The sequence below is a fragment of the Ammospiza nelsoni genome, chromosome 12 (genome assembly GCF_027579445.1).
Source record: "Ammospiza nelsoni isolate bAmmNel1 chromosome 12, bAmmNel1.pri, whole genome shotgun sequence".
In the NCBI taxonomy this organism is placed as follows: Eukaryota; Metazoa; Chordata; class Aves; order Passeriformes; family Passerellidae; genus Ammospiza; species Ammospiza nelsoni.
Genome location: NC_080644.1, coordinates 7462219 through 7478774, shown reverse-complemented (window position 1 = coordinate 7478774; position 16556 = coordinate 7462219). Strand labels below are relative to the sequence as shown.

Genomic DNA, 16556 nt, shown 5'->3' with positions numbered 1-16556 from the left:
GCAGAGCCGTCCCGCAGTCCCCACCAAGGGACACGGGGCCAGGGAATGTTGGCTCGGGGCCATCAGCCAGGGGCCGGCAGCCGTGGGATGTTGGGATACAGTGGCCAGGGAGAATCGGCTCGGGGACGGCGGCCAGGGAACATCAGCTGAGGTCCATGGGGCGGCCGGAGCACGGCCCGGGCCCCCGGCGGCGGAGGGGCTGCAGGGCGGGACCGCAGGAAGCCGGGCCCGGGCAGGAACTTCCTTTTATGAAACACCCGCAGCCCGCGGCCGGACGAGTGTCGCACAAGCGTCGCAGGCAGCAGCGGGCCAGCTGCGGCCACAAGCCCTTTCCTCTCCCAGCACATTCATGCTGATCCCCTCCATTGCTCTGAGCATCCCCTGGAGCCAGCCAGGAACAGCCGGCAGCACCCTGACCCTGGTGGTGACCTTCAGGTGACACTGGAGTGGGCAGGTGCCCAGCCCAGCCCAGTTCAGCAGCCCCCTGCCCCAGCTCACCCCACACCACAGCGACCCCTTTCCCCAGCCCCAGCATTTAATTGAAATCCGCAGAAATTACAGCACGTGTCTCCCCCACAGCCACAGCTGCCCTGTGATTCCAACAGCCTCGACAAGAGCTGACAGGGCAGTGCAGAGACCTGTCCCCTCCCACAGGGACAAATTCACCCTCCCTGGTTCTGGGGCAGAGCTGGGCACCTGCTGAGGCTGCTCCTGGAGGTGCAGCACCGCATCAGCGAGCAGAGAGAGCACAGCCGGGTTTTGGCTCACAGGTAGTTGTCCTCTTCCTCCTCCTCCTCCTCCTCCTCCTCATCCCGTGCCAGCGCCTCGATGTCGTGGGTGATGTCGGTGATGATGCGGTTGAAGGACTCGCTCTCGGAGCGCAGGGACCAGCTGTCGTAGCTGCGCACGGCCGACGCCGACGTGTTGCTCATGCTACGCTTGATGCGGCCGAAGCTGTCGGTGAGGATCCCGCCCTCCCGGATCCCGATGCTCTCCAGGAAGGTCTCAAAGTACCCGATGTCTTGGTCAGGGATGAAGGGCCTCATTCCTGTCACAGGCACCGTAAGCCTCAGGAGGGTACCCAGCCCTACTGGTTTGTCCCATCCCAGTAAGCAACAGGGTCCTGACATCCCCTGAAGCACCAGCCCCATGTCCCCAGGGGATGCACAGACATCACCAGGGGTGGCTGCAGACACTCACCCAGGAGGAGGAACTTCCTGCGGTCCCCGTAGAGGCGCAGGAGCTCCGTGCAGTATTCCTGCACCGGCGTGCCCAGCCGGTACTCACGGAGCAGGATGGCAAACTGCTGGATCTCCTGTGGTGACAGCTTGTTGCGCAGCTGTGGTGACACAGGGACGGGTTTGGCTTGGGGACACCAGCAGCACACAGCCCCCAGCCCCCCACCCTGTGTCCCACTGCTGCTCTCTGCACAGGGAGCTCACACCAGCCTCCTCCCCTGCCCCAGCTGCTGGCGCTGCCAGCCTGCTGCGTGTCCCTGTGCCCGTCCCTGTGCCCTCACCGTCACCATATAGTCCTGCAGCTGCTCCAGCCCTGCGCCACTCTGGTCACTGCCACTGCAGGCAGTGGCCAGGCTGTGGTGGGAGCGGTGGAAGGAGGGCGAGGAGGTGCCGCTGTAGTACGCCTCAAAGGTCTCGTGGGAGCCATTGCTGGGGAGAACACGGGTCAGTGGGTCCCTGTGCCCCCTGTGTGCCCAGCTGCCACCCACCCACTGCACAGCACCCACCATCACATGGGGCTGGGGCATCACTGCAGTGAGCACCCAGCCAAGGGCAGGGGTACCCACCCAGGGGCACCTTGGGGGTCCAGTGGCACCCACCCCAGTCCAAGGGCACCCTGGGGGAGCCCAACTCACAAGGAGCTGCAGCAGCTGTAGTCAGCATCGTAGCCATATGTCCCATCTGTGCGGCAGCTCTCGCCTGGGAAAGGAGAGCAGAGACCTCATAGCAGAGACAAACCCCCCACCATGTGTCCATGTACCCCCACCCGTGTGCCCCATGACACCCCATTCAATGTTCCCACTCTTGTCTGCATCCACTCACTCCTGCTGGAGAGCCAGGGCCGTGTGGGCGTGGAGGTGTAGTGGTACCCGGCTCTGTCCACGCACTCGATGCTCTGGTCGCCGTAGATGATCTGGAACACCTGGCAGATGAGGGCACAGGACTCCTCCCCAGCATCCTGCAGGGGAAGGGCGGCGGGCAGTGAGCGCCGCTGGGTGGGCGAGCCCCGGTGGGCGGCACACGCCGGGACCGCTCACCCTGTTGGGCACGGCGAGGATGATGAGGTTCGAGTAAGCGTCCGGGCAGGGCTCCTGGGGGTCCAGGGGGTTGCTGCCGGCGTGCCGCCGCTCCCAGCTGCCGAAGCCGGTGCCGCGCTCCCAGCTGCCGCCGGCGGTGCCGGCCCGCCGCCGCTCCCAGCTGCCGCCGCACGGCTGCCGCCGCTCCCAGCTGCCCGAGGGCCGCCCGCGCTGCCGCCGCTCCCAGCTGCCGCCCCGCCGCCGCTCCAGGCTGCCGCCCTGCCGGGCCTCCTGCCCGCCCCGCGCCGCCCGCCAGTCCAGGCTGCAGATCGTGTGCCGCCGCTCCATCGCGCCCCCGAGCCGCCCCTCCGGCCACGAGCCCCCCGCTCGCTTCTCTGCGGGAAACGCCTCGGGCAAACCGGCCGGGGCCGCCTCGGGGTGCGCCCCGGCGGGGACCGGGTCCACTCCCAGGCCTGGGGAGCGGGGACAGACAGGGCGTCAGGGCGGGGGACTGCGCTGCCCTCCCTGCCGGGTCCCCAGCCCCTGCCCCGACCTCCCTGTCCCACCAGCCCAGGGGGATGCAGGGGGATGGGGATGTGGGAGCCTCAGTGGGCTGGGGACACCCCTCCGGTGCTCGTTATGTAGGAGAGGATGGGACACACCAAGGCAGGGACAAGGCGGGATTTTGCCGCCCTGATAGACTCTGACACCCATCTCCAGCCCCTCACAGCCCCTCGTGGCTCGGCTGGTGGCCCCCGGCCGGACCCCCGCACCGGTTTTGAGGATGAGGAGGTGCAGGGCATCGTCGCGCAGGTAGGAGGCGGCTGCGATCTCGTGTGTGGGGATCCGCAGGATGAGCTCCTCGTTGTCGCGCCAGGTGAGCAGCAGGCAGCGCGCCGAGAGGCTGAGGATGCTGTCCTGCTCCGGCGTGGTCTGCAGCGGCAGCTCCTTCAGCTGCTGCACGGACAGAGCGCGGGGGCTGCGTGGGGCACCCGGCAGGGTGGGGTACCCCGTGCCCACCCTCTGGGGAGCGGGGACCCCTCTTACCCTGGCCGTGTCCAGCAGCTGCAGCACCTCATCCCGGCTGGAGGGGTTCAGCGACGATGTCACCCATGTCAGATGACCTAAAAACTGGGGGAAGGAAAGCCCAGGGCAGCTTGGGGAGGCTGGGGCATGGCCCCAAGGTCAGGACACATCTCCCTGGGGTTCGGGGAGATCCTGCATTTAGGGGTTCCTCCCTGCACACGCACGGCACCACCCTCCACCCTGGGTGCTTGTCTGAGCAGGGAGGGGACCCGGACCCCTCTGGCCACTCTGAGTGTGGATCTCAGCACGGTGTGGTGGCCTCATGACCCCGCCCCAAGCAATCAGTGACCCCGGGCACTTTTGGGGATCCCTTTACCTTCACCTCCTTCTCCACGTAGTCGTGCAGCAGGATCTGGGGGTCGATCAGGTAGTCGGGGGGGTAGAGGGGCACGGAGTGCAGCGGGCGCCGGTAGACGCTGCTGCGGAGCGCTGCCCTCCGCGCCGCCTTGGGGAAAACCAGCCGCTTGATGGGCGACACGAAACCCTGGCAGGGGAACGGGCACGGGGACGGATCAGCACAGGGTACCCAACCCTGGCCCCCACACACGGGGTTTGTGGCACCCAGCACCCGGGGCGTGGGGGGTAACAGCTGAGAGCCTCTCTGCTGGCCCTTCGCACTGTTTGGGTGGCTCCATTCTCCCCGCCGTGTTGTGGGAGGGGTGCGGGGCCTCTCAAACCTGTGCATGGCACCCTCTCCCCCCTCCTGGCCGCCCCCCGGACCCCAGCCCCAGCCCCACGCACCTTCTTCCCCTTCTTGGCCTCGCTGTCCATGGCAGGACGCGGTGCTGCGGCCGCCCCCTCTGCCCCGCTCGGCGCCGCGGCGCTTTCCTGTGTCGGAAACTCCACCAGGATCGCTGGGATGTGAGTTCCTGCCTCTCCTGGGGGGTGCTGGGACTGGGCTGGGCTGGGCTGGCACTGAGACTGGGACTGGGACTGGGACAGGACTGGCACTGGGATGGGGGCTGAGCTATTACTTGGGCAGAAGTAGGGGCTGAAGTTGGCTGAGATGGGACTGGAACAGGGACTTAGACTGGTGCTGGGGCTGGGGTTGACATTTATACCAAGATTGGGCCTGGGATTTGGCAGACTGGGGTTGCAGTGGGCTGAGATGGGACTGGAGCAGGTGCTGGGACCAAAGCAGGTGCTGATGGTGCCTGTGAGACTCTGCTGCTATGGAGCAGCCCCTGCCCCTCACTGCGGGGCTCTTTCCTGGGGCTGGTTCTGCTTCCCTATGACCCCACATCAGCCCCGTCCTCATGGGGCAGCCCTGGGGGCTCCCAGCCCTCCCTGCCCACATCCCGTCCTGTTTGCACGGGGCCCTGGCACTGGGAACGGCCCTGGCACTGGGAACGGCCCTGGCACTGATAACAGCCCTGGCAGGAGCCCACACAGCTGCCTCCAGCGCTTCGTTCCCACAGCTGCCCACGGGGTCTGAACCCACCGTGATTCTGGGGTTTGCCGGGGGTCGGGGCCTCCGGCAGGGGCAGGAGGAGGCTGAGGCTGGCCCGGCAGTGCCGTGTCCGGCAGCTTCCTCCCCGAGATGCTGCATCCTGCCTGTGCACCCCTTCCCTGCCGGCCACCACGCCAGGGCCACCACACCAGGCAGGCAGCGCTGCCACAGCCACCCTGCCCTGCTAATGATGTCCCCGAGCAGTCCGGGACAGAGAGGAACCATCCTGCCCTGCTTTGGAGCCCCAGCTGCGAGCTGGAGGTGCCGACAAGGACAGGATCCCACAGGCGGGGCTTATTGAAATGAATTTAATATCTCATGTTGCAGCAAAATTAAAAATATACAAAAAGTTTGTGGTATACAAAAAAGTCTCGGGACGGACCCCGGCCTCCCGCTCGCCCCCGCCCGCGCCGAGGGTCCCAGAGAAGAAGGTGGCACACAGAGTATTTACAGTACGCGACAGCAGCCGCCGGGTCCCAGCGCCGGGGGGTGCAGGGATGCGGCTGAGACCCCGCGGCAGCCCCTGCCAGAACGAGCTTCTCTCACTCCCTGAAGCTGGAGCAGCCCTGCTGCCACTCTGGGTGACACTCCCAGGGACCAGAACCCCACCATCCCCAGTGGGAGCTCGAGCACCCCTGGAGCTGTGCCCATCCTGGCCCCGGTCGTGTCCCCTGTCACCCCAACGGGCAGGGGGGGACAGGGCGCTGGGTTTGGCTGCTGCTGCTGTGGCACAGGCTGGGAGGGGACAGGGGGGTGGCCTGGGGCAGGAGTGAGACTGAGGGGTCCCCCCGAACCCCACACGTGGCCAGAATCCTCTGCCCAGAGCAGCCCAGGGCTGAGGGTACCGTGGCTTGAGTGCATAGAAAAGTGTCCCTCCACCCACCAGCGTGGCCCTGGGGTCCCCACACGAACCCCGGCGTGAAGGGCATGCCCGAATGGCGTCTCTGCCCTGGGGTGGGCACGGGCAGGGGCAGAGGGAGCCCAGAGGAGCCGCCCGATGCTGGCACCCAGTCCCCACATGGCCCTTCCACAAATCCGCTGTGAGCCGGACCCAGGGAGGAGCTGCCACCGCCTGGGCACCGCTCAGGGGCTGCGGTGACACTGCTTGATGCCTGCAGTGAGCCCCGGCACCCCTGGCTGCTGCCCCCACCTTCCCTGAGGAAAAGAGACCCGGCCCCAGAGCCGCCCCAGCCGGGGCTGCCCCTGCCCGACCAGCACAGACCCCCGGGGCTGCCCCAGCCCCACCAGCACCAGCACGCACCCCCGGGGCAGCTCCAGCCCCACCAGCACCAGCACACACCCCCGGGGCTGCCCCTGACCGACCAGCACAGACCCCCGGGGCTGCCCCAGCCCCACCAGCACCAGCACGCACCCCCGGGGCTGCCCCTGACCGACCAGCACAGGCCCCCGGGGCAGCTCCAGCCCCACCAGCACCAGCACGCACCCCCGGGGCTGCCCCTGACCGACCAGCACAGGCCCCGGGGCAGCTCCAGCCCCACCAGCACAGACCGCCGGGGGCTGCTGTGACGGAGGCAGTGGAGGAGCCGTGCAGGTGACAGGGGCCCAGCCCAGTGCCCAGCCCCAGCCATGCTCTGCACCCTCCTCCAAAGGGTTTCCAAGGCTTCCAGTTAGCACCAGTTAGCACCAGTGAACCCAGTGATGGCCAGCCCAGCCTGCTGTCACCCCAGTTACCAAGAAATGGGAAACAAAAGCAACATGATGCCACCCCACTGCCACCACACCCCTGCCAGCCCGGCCATGTCACAGGGCTGGGCACCCACAGTGGCCCTCAGGGACCCCGCATCCCCACAGCTCCCAGGTGCAGCTCTCCCATCCACTCCTCCCAACCTCCAGTGCCTCACACGCTGCCCCATGGCACAGAGGGGCTCTCAGTGCTGCCCATACTCCCCTGCCCAGGCAGGGCTTGGCACTGTGGCTCGGGGCAGACAGAGGCCAGAACCCTTTGGAGCCATGGCAGGGGCACAGGGGATGCAGGGAAGGCACAGGGGCCGTGGGTGTGGGGGCAAGGGGGGCAGCACAAGACTGGGGGGTCCAACAGCTCCCCTGCCCTGCAAACCCCTGTCAGCCCCTGCACACACACACACACACACACACACACACACACACACACACACAGAGCCCCCAGGACAGTCCTGGCCAGGGGGCACAGGGTACATTCAGCACAGCCCCTCTGTGGGAGCCGGTGGATCTGGGCAGGACCAGGGACACATTCAAACCCAGAGCCCGAGCAGCCCCACTCCTCTGGGGAGGCAGGAGCAGCCAGGGCAGGTAGGGCAGGGTCTGGGAACAGGCAGGGGGGACACAGGGTGAGGTCAGGGGAGGGAGGGAGGGAGGGAGGGTCCCAGCTCAGGTTGATACTGCTGGAGTGGGGTGATGCTGATGAAGGAGTGAATGGAAATGCTCCCGGCTGGGAAGGGATGCCAGCCCAGGAGGGGAGAACGGCTGGGGGTGAATCCCACTTTGGGGAACCCGGGGAACGCCGGCGGCCCCGCACAAACCCCGCAGTGGTGCCAGCCAGGCCCTGCCACCCCCGGCCCCAGCGGAGGTAGAAAATGTCACACAAAATGTCACCATTCAGGTGAAAACAAACCCAATGAGATGAAGCAGTTCCTGTGGGGATTGGGGGAGGATGGGGTGCAGCCATCCTGGCCTCAGCTGGGGACCCAGCTCCGAACAAGGGGTGCAAGGTTCGTGCCCACCCACGAGGGGCCCCCTCAGGTCAGGATCTACACCCCACAGGATATTGGAGACCCCATGGAGTTGGGGACATGGCTCAACCCTGAGCCGGGGGGACTGAGGATGGATATGAAGGGGCTCACTTCGGGTTGGTGTGGCAGAGCTGGGGGAAGTGGGAGACATGGGGGGGACTGGATGGACCCCGGCTGTCCCTGCCCCAGCTCCCTGGGGGCCACCAGCCGCATGTACGCCCCAGTGCAGCCAGTTCCATCCCCACGGCTCTGCCGTGGCACAGGCACCTGTGTGCTACCCGCTGTGCCCCACCGTGCCCCACCATGCCCCTGGCAGCTGCCAGCTCCCATGCCCCATCCCAGGGTGTCCCCGGTCCCCATCCTGCACCACTGATATGGGCCACAGCACCCACCGCCTGGGCTCAGGCACCGGTGAGGTATTTTGGCAAGGACGAGCCCTGGAGGGCGTGGGGGCGGCCGCCGTCGGGTGGGACGGGTCTGGGCTGCGGGAAGGCAGCGCGGGGAGGGGATAGCACCAAGAGACCTCCCCGGCCACGGCCCACGAGATGCTTGGCATGGCGACACGGCAGCGCCGGCGAACCCGAAGGAAGGCAAACAGCTGTGGAGACACAGGGTGGCCCGGGTGGCACCGGCGCTCCCGCCGCAGCCTCACACCCCTCAACCTACACGGTGGTCTCGTACTCCAGCACCTCCTGCGGGGCGCCGGGGGTGCGGTACTGCAGGCGGGGGGTGGTGGGCGACGCGTACTCCAGCGCCAGGATGGTCTTCCGCAGGCGCCGGTCGATGAAGTGGGCATCCCAGGCCGGGTACTTCTTCCTGGGCAGGTCAATGCGGATGACGGGCCCCTCTGTCCGCGGGGCGCGGGCGGCCGGCGCCGGCGGGGCGCAGGGTCTCACCTGGAAGACGGGCACGCAGCTGTCCCGCTCGCCCGGCGCCCCGTCCCGCTCGCCCCCTGTAGTCCGCGGCAGCGAGCGCGGGGGGCTGGTGACGGCTTCCACGGGGGACCCCGGCACCACCGGGGGCGGCTCCTGCCGGAAGATGCAGCCCACGGAGCGGTGGCTGAAGATGGGGCCGTTGGGGTGCAAGAGGCAGTAGTAGATGAACATGAAGAAGATGCCGAGGGCGAAGCTGGAGCTGACCACGCAGACGAGGATTAAGGCGTTGAAGTCGGAGGTGACCTTGCGGTCGTAGTAGAGGAACCAGAGGATGGTGAGGGCGGCGTTCTCCGACAGCGTGATGATGTAGTAGATGCACATGCGGTAGCGGCTCCGACCCTCCTTGACGTTGAACCAGCAGAAGATGTAGATGATGCCCACCACCATGTTGTAGATGATCTCCTCCCACTTGGACATGCAGAAATCCGTCTCGCCCTGGATGATCCAGAAGGTCATGATGCACCAGTGGGTGACGATGAAGATGCCGAAGTAGAGCTGGAACACGGAGGCGAAGAGGGCGAAGGCGATGGCACGAGCGGCGATGGTGAAGAGGTGCCAGAGGATCTGCACCACGGCGCCCTTGTAGGACATGGGCATCTTGTCCTCCCGCGAGTCCCGCAGCACCTTCTGGTAGGACGCGATCATCCAGGCCAGCGAGACCAGCGAGGCCGAGGCTGAGAGTCCTGCGGGGAGTGGCCGTCAGAGCCCACACAAGCCAGGACCTCCCTCTCCCCACCCTGTCCCCTGTGCCAGCGCTGTCCCTTACCCTGCAGCGGCTCGATGCTGTTCTGCTGCACCATGATGCTGAGCTGCAGCACGAGCTGGGGCGCGCTCTTGAGGAAGGCCTCGAGCAGCCGCAGCATGCTGATGTCGGCGCTCTCGAACATCATCCGCCAGTAGAAGTGGCGGCGCCGGTGCTCGGCCTGCCACCGGCTCTGCAGCCCCAGGTACAGCGTGCGGAGGTACCTGTGCGAGGCAGGCCAAGGGTGAGGTGAGCCCACGCTGCCAGGTGAGCTCACCCCACTCTGTGCACACCAGGAATGCCCTGTGACCACTGCCAACCTGCTGCTGTTGATTTGGGACCATGGAAAGCCCCCCTAGGCCAGGGGTGCCAGGAGCTGCCATGTGAGCTCACTCCACTCTGCCCACACCAGGAATGCCCTGTGACCACTGCCAACCTGTTCCTGCTGATTTGGGACCATGGAAAGCCCCCTAGGTCAGGGGTGCCAGGAGCTGTAGGGCAACAGCAATGAAGAACACATCTCTGTCCCAGGCCAGGGCTCCAGTTTGGGAAGAGGCAGCTTGTGCAAAGCCAGCTCAGCACCCCAGAGCCCTGGGCCATCACTACGGTGCCCACCCAGCCATACAGTGCCTACCCACCCATCACTCCAATCCTTGCCCACAATTCAGGGTCTGGCTTCCTCACAGGGACCCCATCCCCAGCTTCACTTTCCGGCCCCCCATGGATTCAGGCTGCCCCAACCCAGCACCACATCCGGCTGCTTCTCAAAAGCGATATTTTGGTCCCAGCTGGCGCAGAGCCCACTCTGCTTCCTCCTGCCCCGGCCGGGATGGAGGAACCAGCTGGTTGTGCCGTGCTGCCCACAGGAAGCTCCTGGCGCTCATGCCGGTGTTGCCTGGGCTCTTGGCAGGGCTGTGGGCTCAGCCACACGCTGGTGCCGGCCATCTGGTGGTCGGCCGGGGGTCAGCAGAGCCGTGCGTGGCACGGACGCACGCCCGGCTGAGTCACCGCCACCAGGGACCCTCCCCACGGCACCGGGCCAGAGCTGGCACCACGGGAGGGACGCAGGGCTGGCCAGGCAGGGCTTCCCCGGGCAGTCCTGCCTGCACCACGGCCAGGGCTCTGTTGGCCAGGAGGAGAAGGGAGCCGGGTGAGGAGGAAAACAGGTGCGGCAGGAGGACATCGGGCCACAGATTCCTCCCAGAGAGTAAAATCCTCTGGCAGAGCAACGGCTTCTCCATCAGCTCCAGAATGTGCTGCCAGACAACTCCATCAGCCCAGAGCATGGGAGAAAGCCTGATGGCAGCACTTTCAGCTCATCCGTCAGCAGGAGGAGGCAGCAGCCAGCCCTGCTCCCGCTGCAGGGACAGCAGAGTGCTCCCACCCCGGGGCTGCACAGCCCGGAGAGCACACTGAGGGCCATCAGCTGGGGCCACCGAGCCCCCAGGACACCCTGCTGCCATCTGCTCTGCCCTGCCAGCCCCACTCCCAGCCCCCACCGGCCTCTCTGTGCTGGTGTCAAAGTGACGTTTTAACCTCCACCTCCGGGGCAGCGCCTAATTTTAGCCTTTGCCGCAGCCTGTGCCTCGCTGCTTGGGGTGGGGAGAGGCTGTGGCCACCTGGCTCCTGGCCCCTGGCACAGATCTGCATCCCAGTGCCACCTGCTCACGGCAGCCAGACCAGCGCTGCCACTGTGGCACCTCCAGGGCCACGGCCCCTCAGAAGGGCCCGGCGAGGGACCCTCCTCTCTGGTGGGGAGCAAGTCAGCGGGCAGCCAGGGGTGAAGGCACAGCATAGGGGGGAAACAACAGGGGAAGCAATGTAAAGCCCTGGCTGCTGTAGGGCATCACTGCTGTCCCAGGGTGCCCATGCAGGAACCAGGCTTGGGAGCTGGTGACCTCATCCTGTCCCTGTAATTAGTCTTGATAATTGGGCTCATCAGTGATCCCACTGTCCACAGCACAGAGCAGCCCCCACACACAATACAGAGCCCCAGCCCTGGGTCCTGCACTGTTCAACAAGTGACCCGTGGCCTCCCCAGCTTTCAGCAAGGGCACAATTATCCCTCTGTCTGCCAGCTCCATAGGTCTCATTAAAATGAGATTTCATCTCCCATCAAGACTCCCGAATGAAATGTTGATTCTTATTTGTTCTGCATTTGATCATGCCGTGGTGTTTCAGCCCAGCGAGCGATCCCGGTGCTGCCAGCGCGGCGGGCGCTCCCCAGCCCCGCGCCACGGCAGCTGCACGGGAAACACAGAATCAATCACTTGAAAAAAAATCATTTAATTTTCAAAAAAAAACTGATGATGAGGCAGAAACCGACAGCGAGAGCTCTCAGGGCTAATTGCTCCCTCCTTTGTATTGCAAAGAGTGATCCAACAAAAACCCTGCAGCAGGAAGGTGGTGGCTTGGTTGGGCACTGGTTTTGTCAGAGCCCCACTACAGCTGGATTGTCACCAGTGTCACTGTTTGCCCCCAAGTCCCAAATACTGAGCCCAGTTCTCAAATGTGGGAAAAAATGAATGAAGAGAAAAGCCCAGCTCTGGCTGCAAACAAATCCCCTAATCATCATCCTCAGATGGAAAAGGATGAGGGGCCCTCTGGTCCCAGAGTGAGCAGAGGGAAGTGTGATTTTCCTAGAAGATAATTTGGGATCTCATCCCTTAATCCTGTATTTAAACAAGGAGAAAATTGCTTCTCTGTTACAGCCATTTTAATCCCTTACACATCCTACCAAGTCAGGTCATGAGGGAGAGCTGCACATGTGCCCATGTCACCGCAGCCACTGTGTCCCACCAGCCCCACAGCCCAAGATGCCCCGGCTACTTGGGGCAGATGGGAGTACCTGAGGGCTCCCTGAGTACCTGTGCTCAGAGAAAGGCTTTGTCTGGCCCTAAAAACCTCTTGTCCTTTGCACCAGGGCCAGGAGGGGACTGCCAGCACTGGGCCCTGCAGCAGGACAAGCCAACACCTCAAAGCTGGGGGCCCCAAGAGCTGGGAGGGCTCCTGCCCCAACACAGACAGAGCAAAGCTCTAGGGAGAAGAGTGGTGGGGAAACCTGCAGGCCCCAGCTCTGCCACCCCTCATGAGCCCACCCAGGATGACCTTGCCCTCCTGGTCTGCTACCAGACTGGCACCAGGGCTGAGGGGTGGCACTGGGTCCCCGAGCCAGCAGAGGATGGGGGTACACAGGCTGTGAGGGCTTTCAGGAAGAGAGGGAGCCGCTGGTCTGGCCCCAGTGACCTCAGGCAGCCAAACCATGTGTGACCCTGGGCTAACACAGACACAGGCACTGATAGGGCTGTCCCCAGCCCGGTGGGACCTGCAGCACACTCTGGCCAGCTGCCAGCCCACAGAGGGGGCAGGGGACCCTGGCACACTTGCAGGCAGGAGGACACTGGCATGAGCAGCATCCCTGCCCTGCAGAGCTGCTTTGGAGAGGAAGCTGGGGACTTTGTGAGTGGATAACAATTCCTGAGCTGCAAAACCATCGAAGCATGGCCCACAAGCACAGTGGTGGTGTGGGACCAGCTGGGGACAGGCCCTTGCTGCTGCTGCTTACACGGACAAATGGTCATGCCACAGCAGCATCTCCGGAGACCACTGTGATGGAGCTTGTGCATGTGCACCATGAACATACCAATGACTGCTAACTTCAACAGATTTAATCAGGAATAACCACAGAGCCAGTGCCCAGAGCTGCTTTTGCAGGTGGGAAGCAGCTTTCTTTTTGGGGATTGGGGGTCTTTATCACAGGTGGGGCTCAGGGCTGTGCAGTGAGGTTGGTAGAGGTGACATCTCCAGAGGTGAGGGAAGAGGCAGGTAAATCAGGAAGGGGGAGATGTTTGGCAAGGGGCACAGTGCTCTGACCAGGGAAAATGCTTTCTTTCACCTGCAGCATTTATCCAACACTTCTTTAACTGCCACATCCTCCTGCACCAGATCCAACCCCACTAATGGGTTTAACAAACTGCATTTAACTGGTCACCCCAACTAATCCCAAATCCAGAGATTAGAAAGAGCCTCAGCTGCTGCTTGAGACCAACATGTCCTGGAGGGTGAGTGCTGAGAGTTACCGCTTTAATTGGCTTAGGAGTCTCCATGGCTCAGCCGATCCGAGAGCGGGACTGACATCCCCAGGAGCAAAGCCCCCGGCTGCGGCTCAGCTCCAGCTTGGGCTGGGATCAGGTGTGTCAGGCTCACTCCAGCTGCAGGCAGGGCCAGAGAGCTCCTGTCCTCTCCCTCACACACCAAAGCAGGTTTTGCACCCACCCTGCAGCCAGAGTACCCTGAGAGTGGCCCTGTTGTCAGGGGGATGGGGAGGGCAGGTGTGCTGAGCACGGCACACGCTGCTCTGTCAAAAAAAGTTAAACACCCAGAGCATCCCAGAAGGAGGAGTAGGGGAATGAACATGCAGACACCAACAGGGAATGAGCAAAGAGCCTCTACTACAGCACTCGGGAGGGGAAACAGGATGGAAACCCGAGCAGGGAGTGCTGCTGGCTCCAGGCATTGTTCTGGGCATTGCCTTTGTCTCCCCTCCCGGCCCTGGCTCCTCCAGAGCTGCCTGGTGGCCAGCCCACAGTGGGGTTTGGAGCTGGGAGGGCGCAGGGCTTGGCCCGTGGCACAGCAGGGGAAGGTGCCAAGAAAACATCACCTTGTGCAGCTGGGGGGTCTGCAGAGAGGTGGGTGAAGGGCCTGGAGCTCCCTCAGCCTGTCTGTCTGCTGTTTGCCCTGCCCACAGCACCAGCCTGTCCCCAGGACTGGGATGGGGCAGCCTGGACAGGCTGGGGAGCACCAGCACCTTCTTGCCCACCACCCCACATATCCAGTGAGATCAGGACAGGAGCCCTGAGGTGTTCAGGGCCCAGCATAGTCATTCACACGCCCAGAGCCACACTGCCATGGCCAGGCAAGTCCCCAACAGGCCCAGCACCACCAGGCAGCAGGGCTGGCAGGGCTGTGGCACCGAGCTGGGCTGCGGCTCCTCACCCACACCCACAGCTCCTACCCACACCCACAGCTGCTACCCACACCCCCCTGTGCCCATGGCTGGGAGCTCTTCTCCATCACCCATCTTTCTGGGGCTGCAGAGACATTGATCCCTGTGCCTCCTCAGCTGCCTGGCCCCTCTCCATCCCCACCCATTTCCCCATGCCTTGCCAACCCCTCCTGGAGTCTCCATGCTGTTATCCCCACCCATGTCCCTGCTGCACTGTGCCGCTCCCTCCAGGCCCCGCCTGGCTCCATGACCCCCATGTGCCCCCTCCCCACGTACTTCCAGCCCTGCCCAAGCTTTAGCAGGAGGATCAGGCCCTGCAGCAGTCCCATCCCAGCCCCCTGTACCCTCACCCCCAGGCACCCTCGTACCTCCAGACCTGCCCCAGCTGCAGCAGGTGTGTCAAGCCCAGAAGCATCCCCATCCCCTCAGCACCCCTATCACCCCAATACCCCCATGCCCCCCGTTCTCCCATACCTCCCACGCAGCCACACCTGCCCCAGCTACAGCAGGTGAATCAGGCCCTGCAGCCGCCCCATCCCCGCTGTGCCCCCACCCCCCGGGCACCCCCACGGCCCGGGTCCCCCCGTACCTCCAGACCTGCCCCAGCTGCAGCAGGTGGATCAGGCCCTGCAGCAGCCAGACGCAGAGGCGGCAGCAGCCGCGGGGGCCGCTGTCCTTGGTGCCGCCGCCGCTGTCCTTGGTGCTGGCGGCGAAGTCGTACACGAACCACCTGAGGCTGAGCATCTGCACCACGAGCGAGGGCAGCAGCACGAACAGCAGCGTCAGCCCGAACCACCAGCGCTGCCCCCGCACGTAGTAATGGGCCGCCAGCCACAGGTCCGAGGCACCGTCCGCGAAGCAGACGAGGAGCGCGCAGAACACCCAGCAGCCGTCCCGCAGCCGGTACCGCCGCGCCGGCGGCTCCGCGCCCGCCTCCCGCCGCCCGCCGCCGCCCTCGGGGCTCTCCAGCAGCACGGCCGGGCCGCCGCCGCCGCCGTCCGACTTCGCGGCCATGTTGTCGGGGGAAAGGAGGAGAAAGGAGGGAGCGGGAGAGACTTCCGGAGGGATGGAGCCCGCCCCGGCAGCGCCCGCCCCCGCCGGCCTCGCCCCGCGCCCGCCGACAGCGGCTCCCCCCGCCCGGCGCCGGGAGCCCGCGGCGGCTCCCGCCGCTCCCCCGCCGGAAGGGGCAGCCGCCCCCCCGCCGGCGCCGCGGGGTCCCGCAGGAGCGCTCGGTGCCGCCGGGCGCCGCCCCGCGCTGGGAAGGGCAAGCGGCCCCTCCCCCGGCCGGCCCCCAGCCCCGGGCCCCGCCGGCACGGACCGCCCGGACCCGCTCGGTGCACCCAGCCCGTCCCGGCGGAACCGCGCTGTCCGCGCTCCCTCCTTTCTCCTCCTTTCCCTTCCCAGCCCACCGAGTACCGGAGCTTCCCGGGAAGCTCCTGGGTAGACCCGCGGTCCCCAGCCCCGAGGCTCCGTCCAGGCAAGACCCTGCCCATGAGTCCAGGCTTGGCCTAAGGTCCGGGTGAGTGTAGATGTGTGTGCCTCCTCTCCCCTTAGGCTAAGACAGGACCACAGACCACCAAAACCTTGCCCAGCGCAGCCAGAGAGGGTCTCAGCAGGGACTGGCTGGGCTCGACATGAGCCCTGCTTTGGAGGGAGAGACATAGAATCATCATAGGATGGTTGAAGGACCCTCAAAGATCAATAGAAGGAACCCCAAAGATCAATTTGTGCCAACCCCTTGCCAAGGGCAGGGACATCTTCCACTAGACTAGGCTGCTCAAAGCAGCTGTATCGTCTTTGAGAAGACCAATGATGGGGTTTGGTAGCAGGCTTTTGTTGTTGCGAAATGAAACTCGTGAAAGAGTTACAGATGTTATTCTCCAGCCTTGGGAATGTCCCTGAAAGTGAAATGCCAAGGCCACTGGAGTCTGGGCGCGCAGGATGTTGCCCTACTCTGCCGCTCCGCCTCTCCTGCTTGTTTTCCTCGGGAGTTTGGACACAATGTGTCGGGCGGAGCGAGGGGCCGCGTCCCGGGATGTGGGATGTGTGCTCACACGAGGGGCAGCGCTGTGCCGGCATCCCCGGCACGGCTGCAGGGAAAGGGCTGCGAGGGAAAGGGGAAGGGGCTTTCTCGCCTTTGTGGCGGGTCTCCAGGGACGGTGACTGCACACGGGCAGCTGCCTGCTGCAGGCAGCCCCAGCCCCCAGCCCGCGGGGCCGGCTCCGGCTCTGGCTCAGCCCCGAGGCTCAGCCTGCTGCGGGGGAGCCCGGCTGGAGCCTGGCCCGTGGTCAGCACACCACGGCACACTGAGAGGGGGAGCGTGTTTGATCCCAGGAAACACAGCTAACTTCCAAA

The 16556-nt window shown here is 65.0% G+C and overlaps 2 protein-coding genes across 2 annotated transcripts; both read right to left on the bottom strand.

The window, feature by feature from the left end:
• Positions 1 to 536: 536 nt before the first annotated feature.
• CCM2L (CCM2 like scaffold protein) lies at positions 537 to 4144 on the bottom strand. Its single transcript, XM_059480921.1, has 10 exons — positions 4082 to 4144; positions 3657 to 3824; positions 3302 to 3385; positions 3028 to 3211; positions 2276 to 2727; positions 2061 to 2196; positions 1874 to 1937; positions 1520 to 1667; positions 1201 to 1339; positions 537 to 1048 (listed from the first exon to the last, which is right to left on the bottom strand). Exons 1-10 carry the CDS (start codon positions 4109 to 4111, stop codon positions 765 to 767), a joined length of 1689 nt encoding a protein of 562 aa, XP_059336904.1. The 5' UTR covers positions 4112 to 4144; the 3' UTR covers positions 537 to 764.
• Positions 4145 to 8181: 4037 nt separating this feature from the next.
• Positions 8182 to 15215, bottom strand: XKR7 (XK related 7). The gene is made up of 3 exons (XM_059480993.1): positions 14791 to 15215; positions 9221 to 9420; positions 8182 to 9137 (listed from the first exon to the last, which is right to left on the bottom strand). Exons 1-3 carry the CDS (start codon positions 15213 to 15215, stop codon positions 8182 to 8184), a joined length of 1581 nt encoding a protein of 526 aa, XP_059336976.1.
• Between the last annotated feature and the right edge of the window lie 1341 nt (positions 15216 to 16556).

Bases quoted from the DNA above. Each gene is read 5' to 3' on its own strand.
- XKR7 (XM_059480993.1), bottom strand. From the start codon at position 15,215: ATGGCCGCGAAGTCGGACGGCGGCGGCGGCGGCCCGGCCGTGCTGCTG. The intron at 9,421-14,790 runs GTACGGGGGGAC...TGCCTCGCACAG, and splicing joins CAGCTGGGGCAGGTCTGGAG to GTACCTCCGCACGCTGTACC. The intron at 9,138-9,220 runs GTAAGGGACAGC...CACTCCCCGCAG, and splicing joins CAGCATCGAGCCGCTGCAGG to GACTCTCAGCCTCGGCCTCG.
- CCM2L (XM_059480921.1), bottom strand. From the start codon at position 4,111: ATGGACAGCGAGGCCAAGAAGGGGAAGAAG. The intron at 2,728-3,027 runs GTGCGGGGGTCC...CCCGCTCCCCAG, and splicing joins CCTCCTCATCCTCAAAACCG to GCCTGGGAGTGGACCCGGTC. The intron at 1,668-1,873 runs GTGAGTTGGGCT...TGTTCTCCCCAG, and splicing joins TACAGCTGCTGCAGCTCCTT to CAATGGCTCCCACGAGACCT.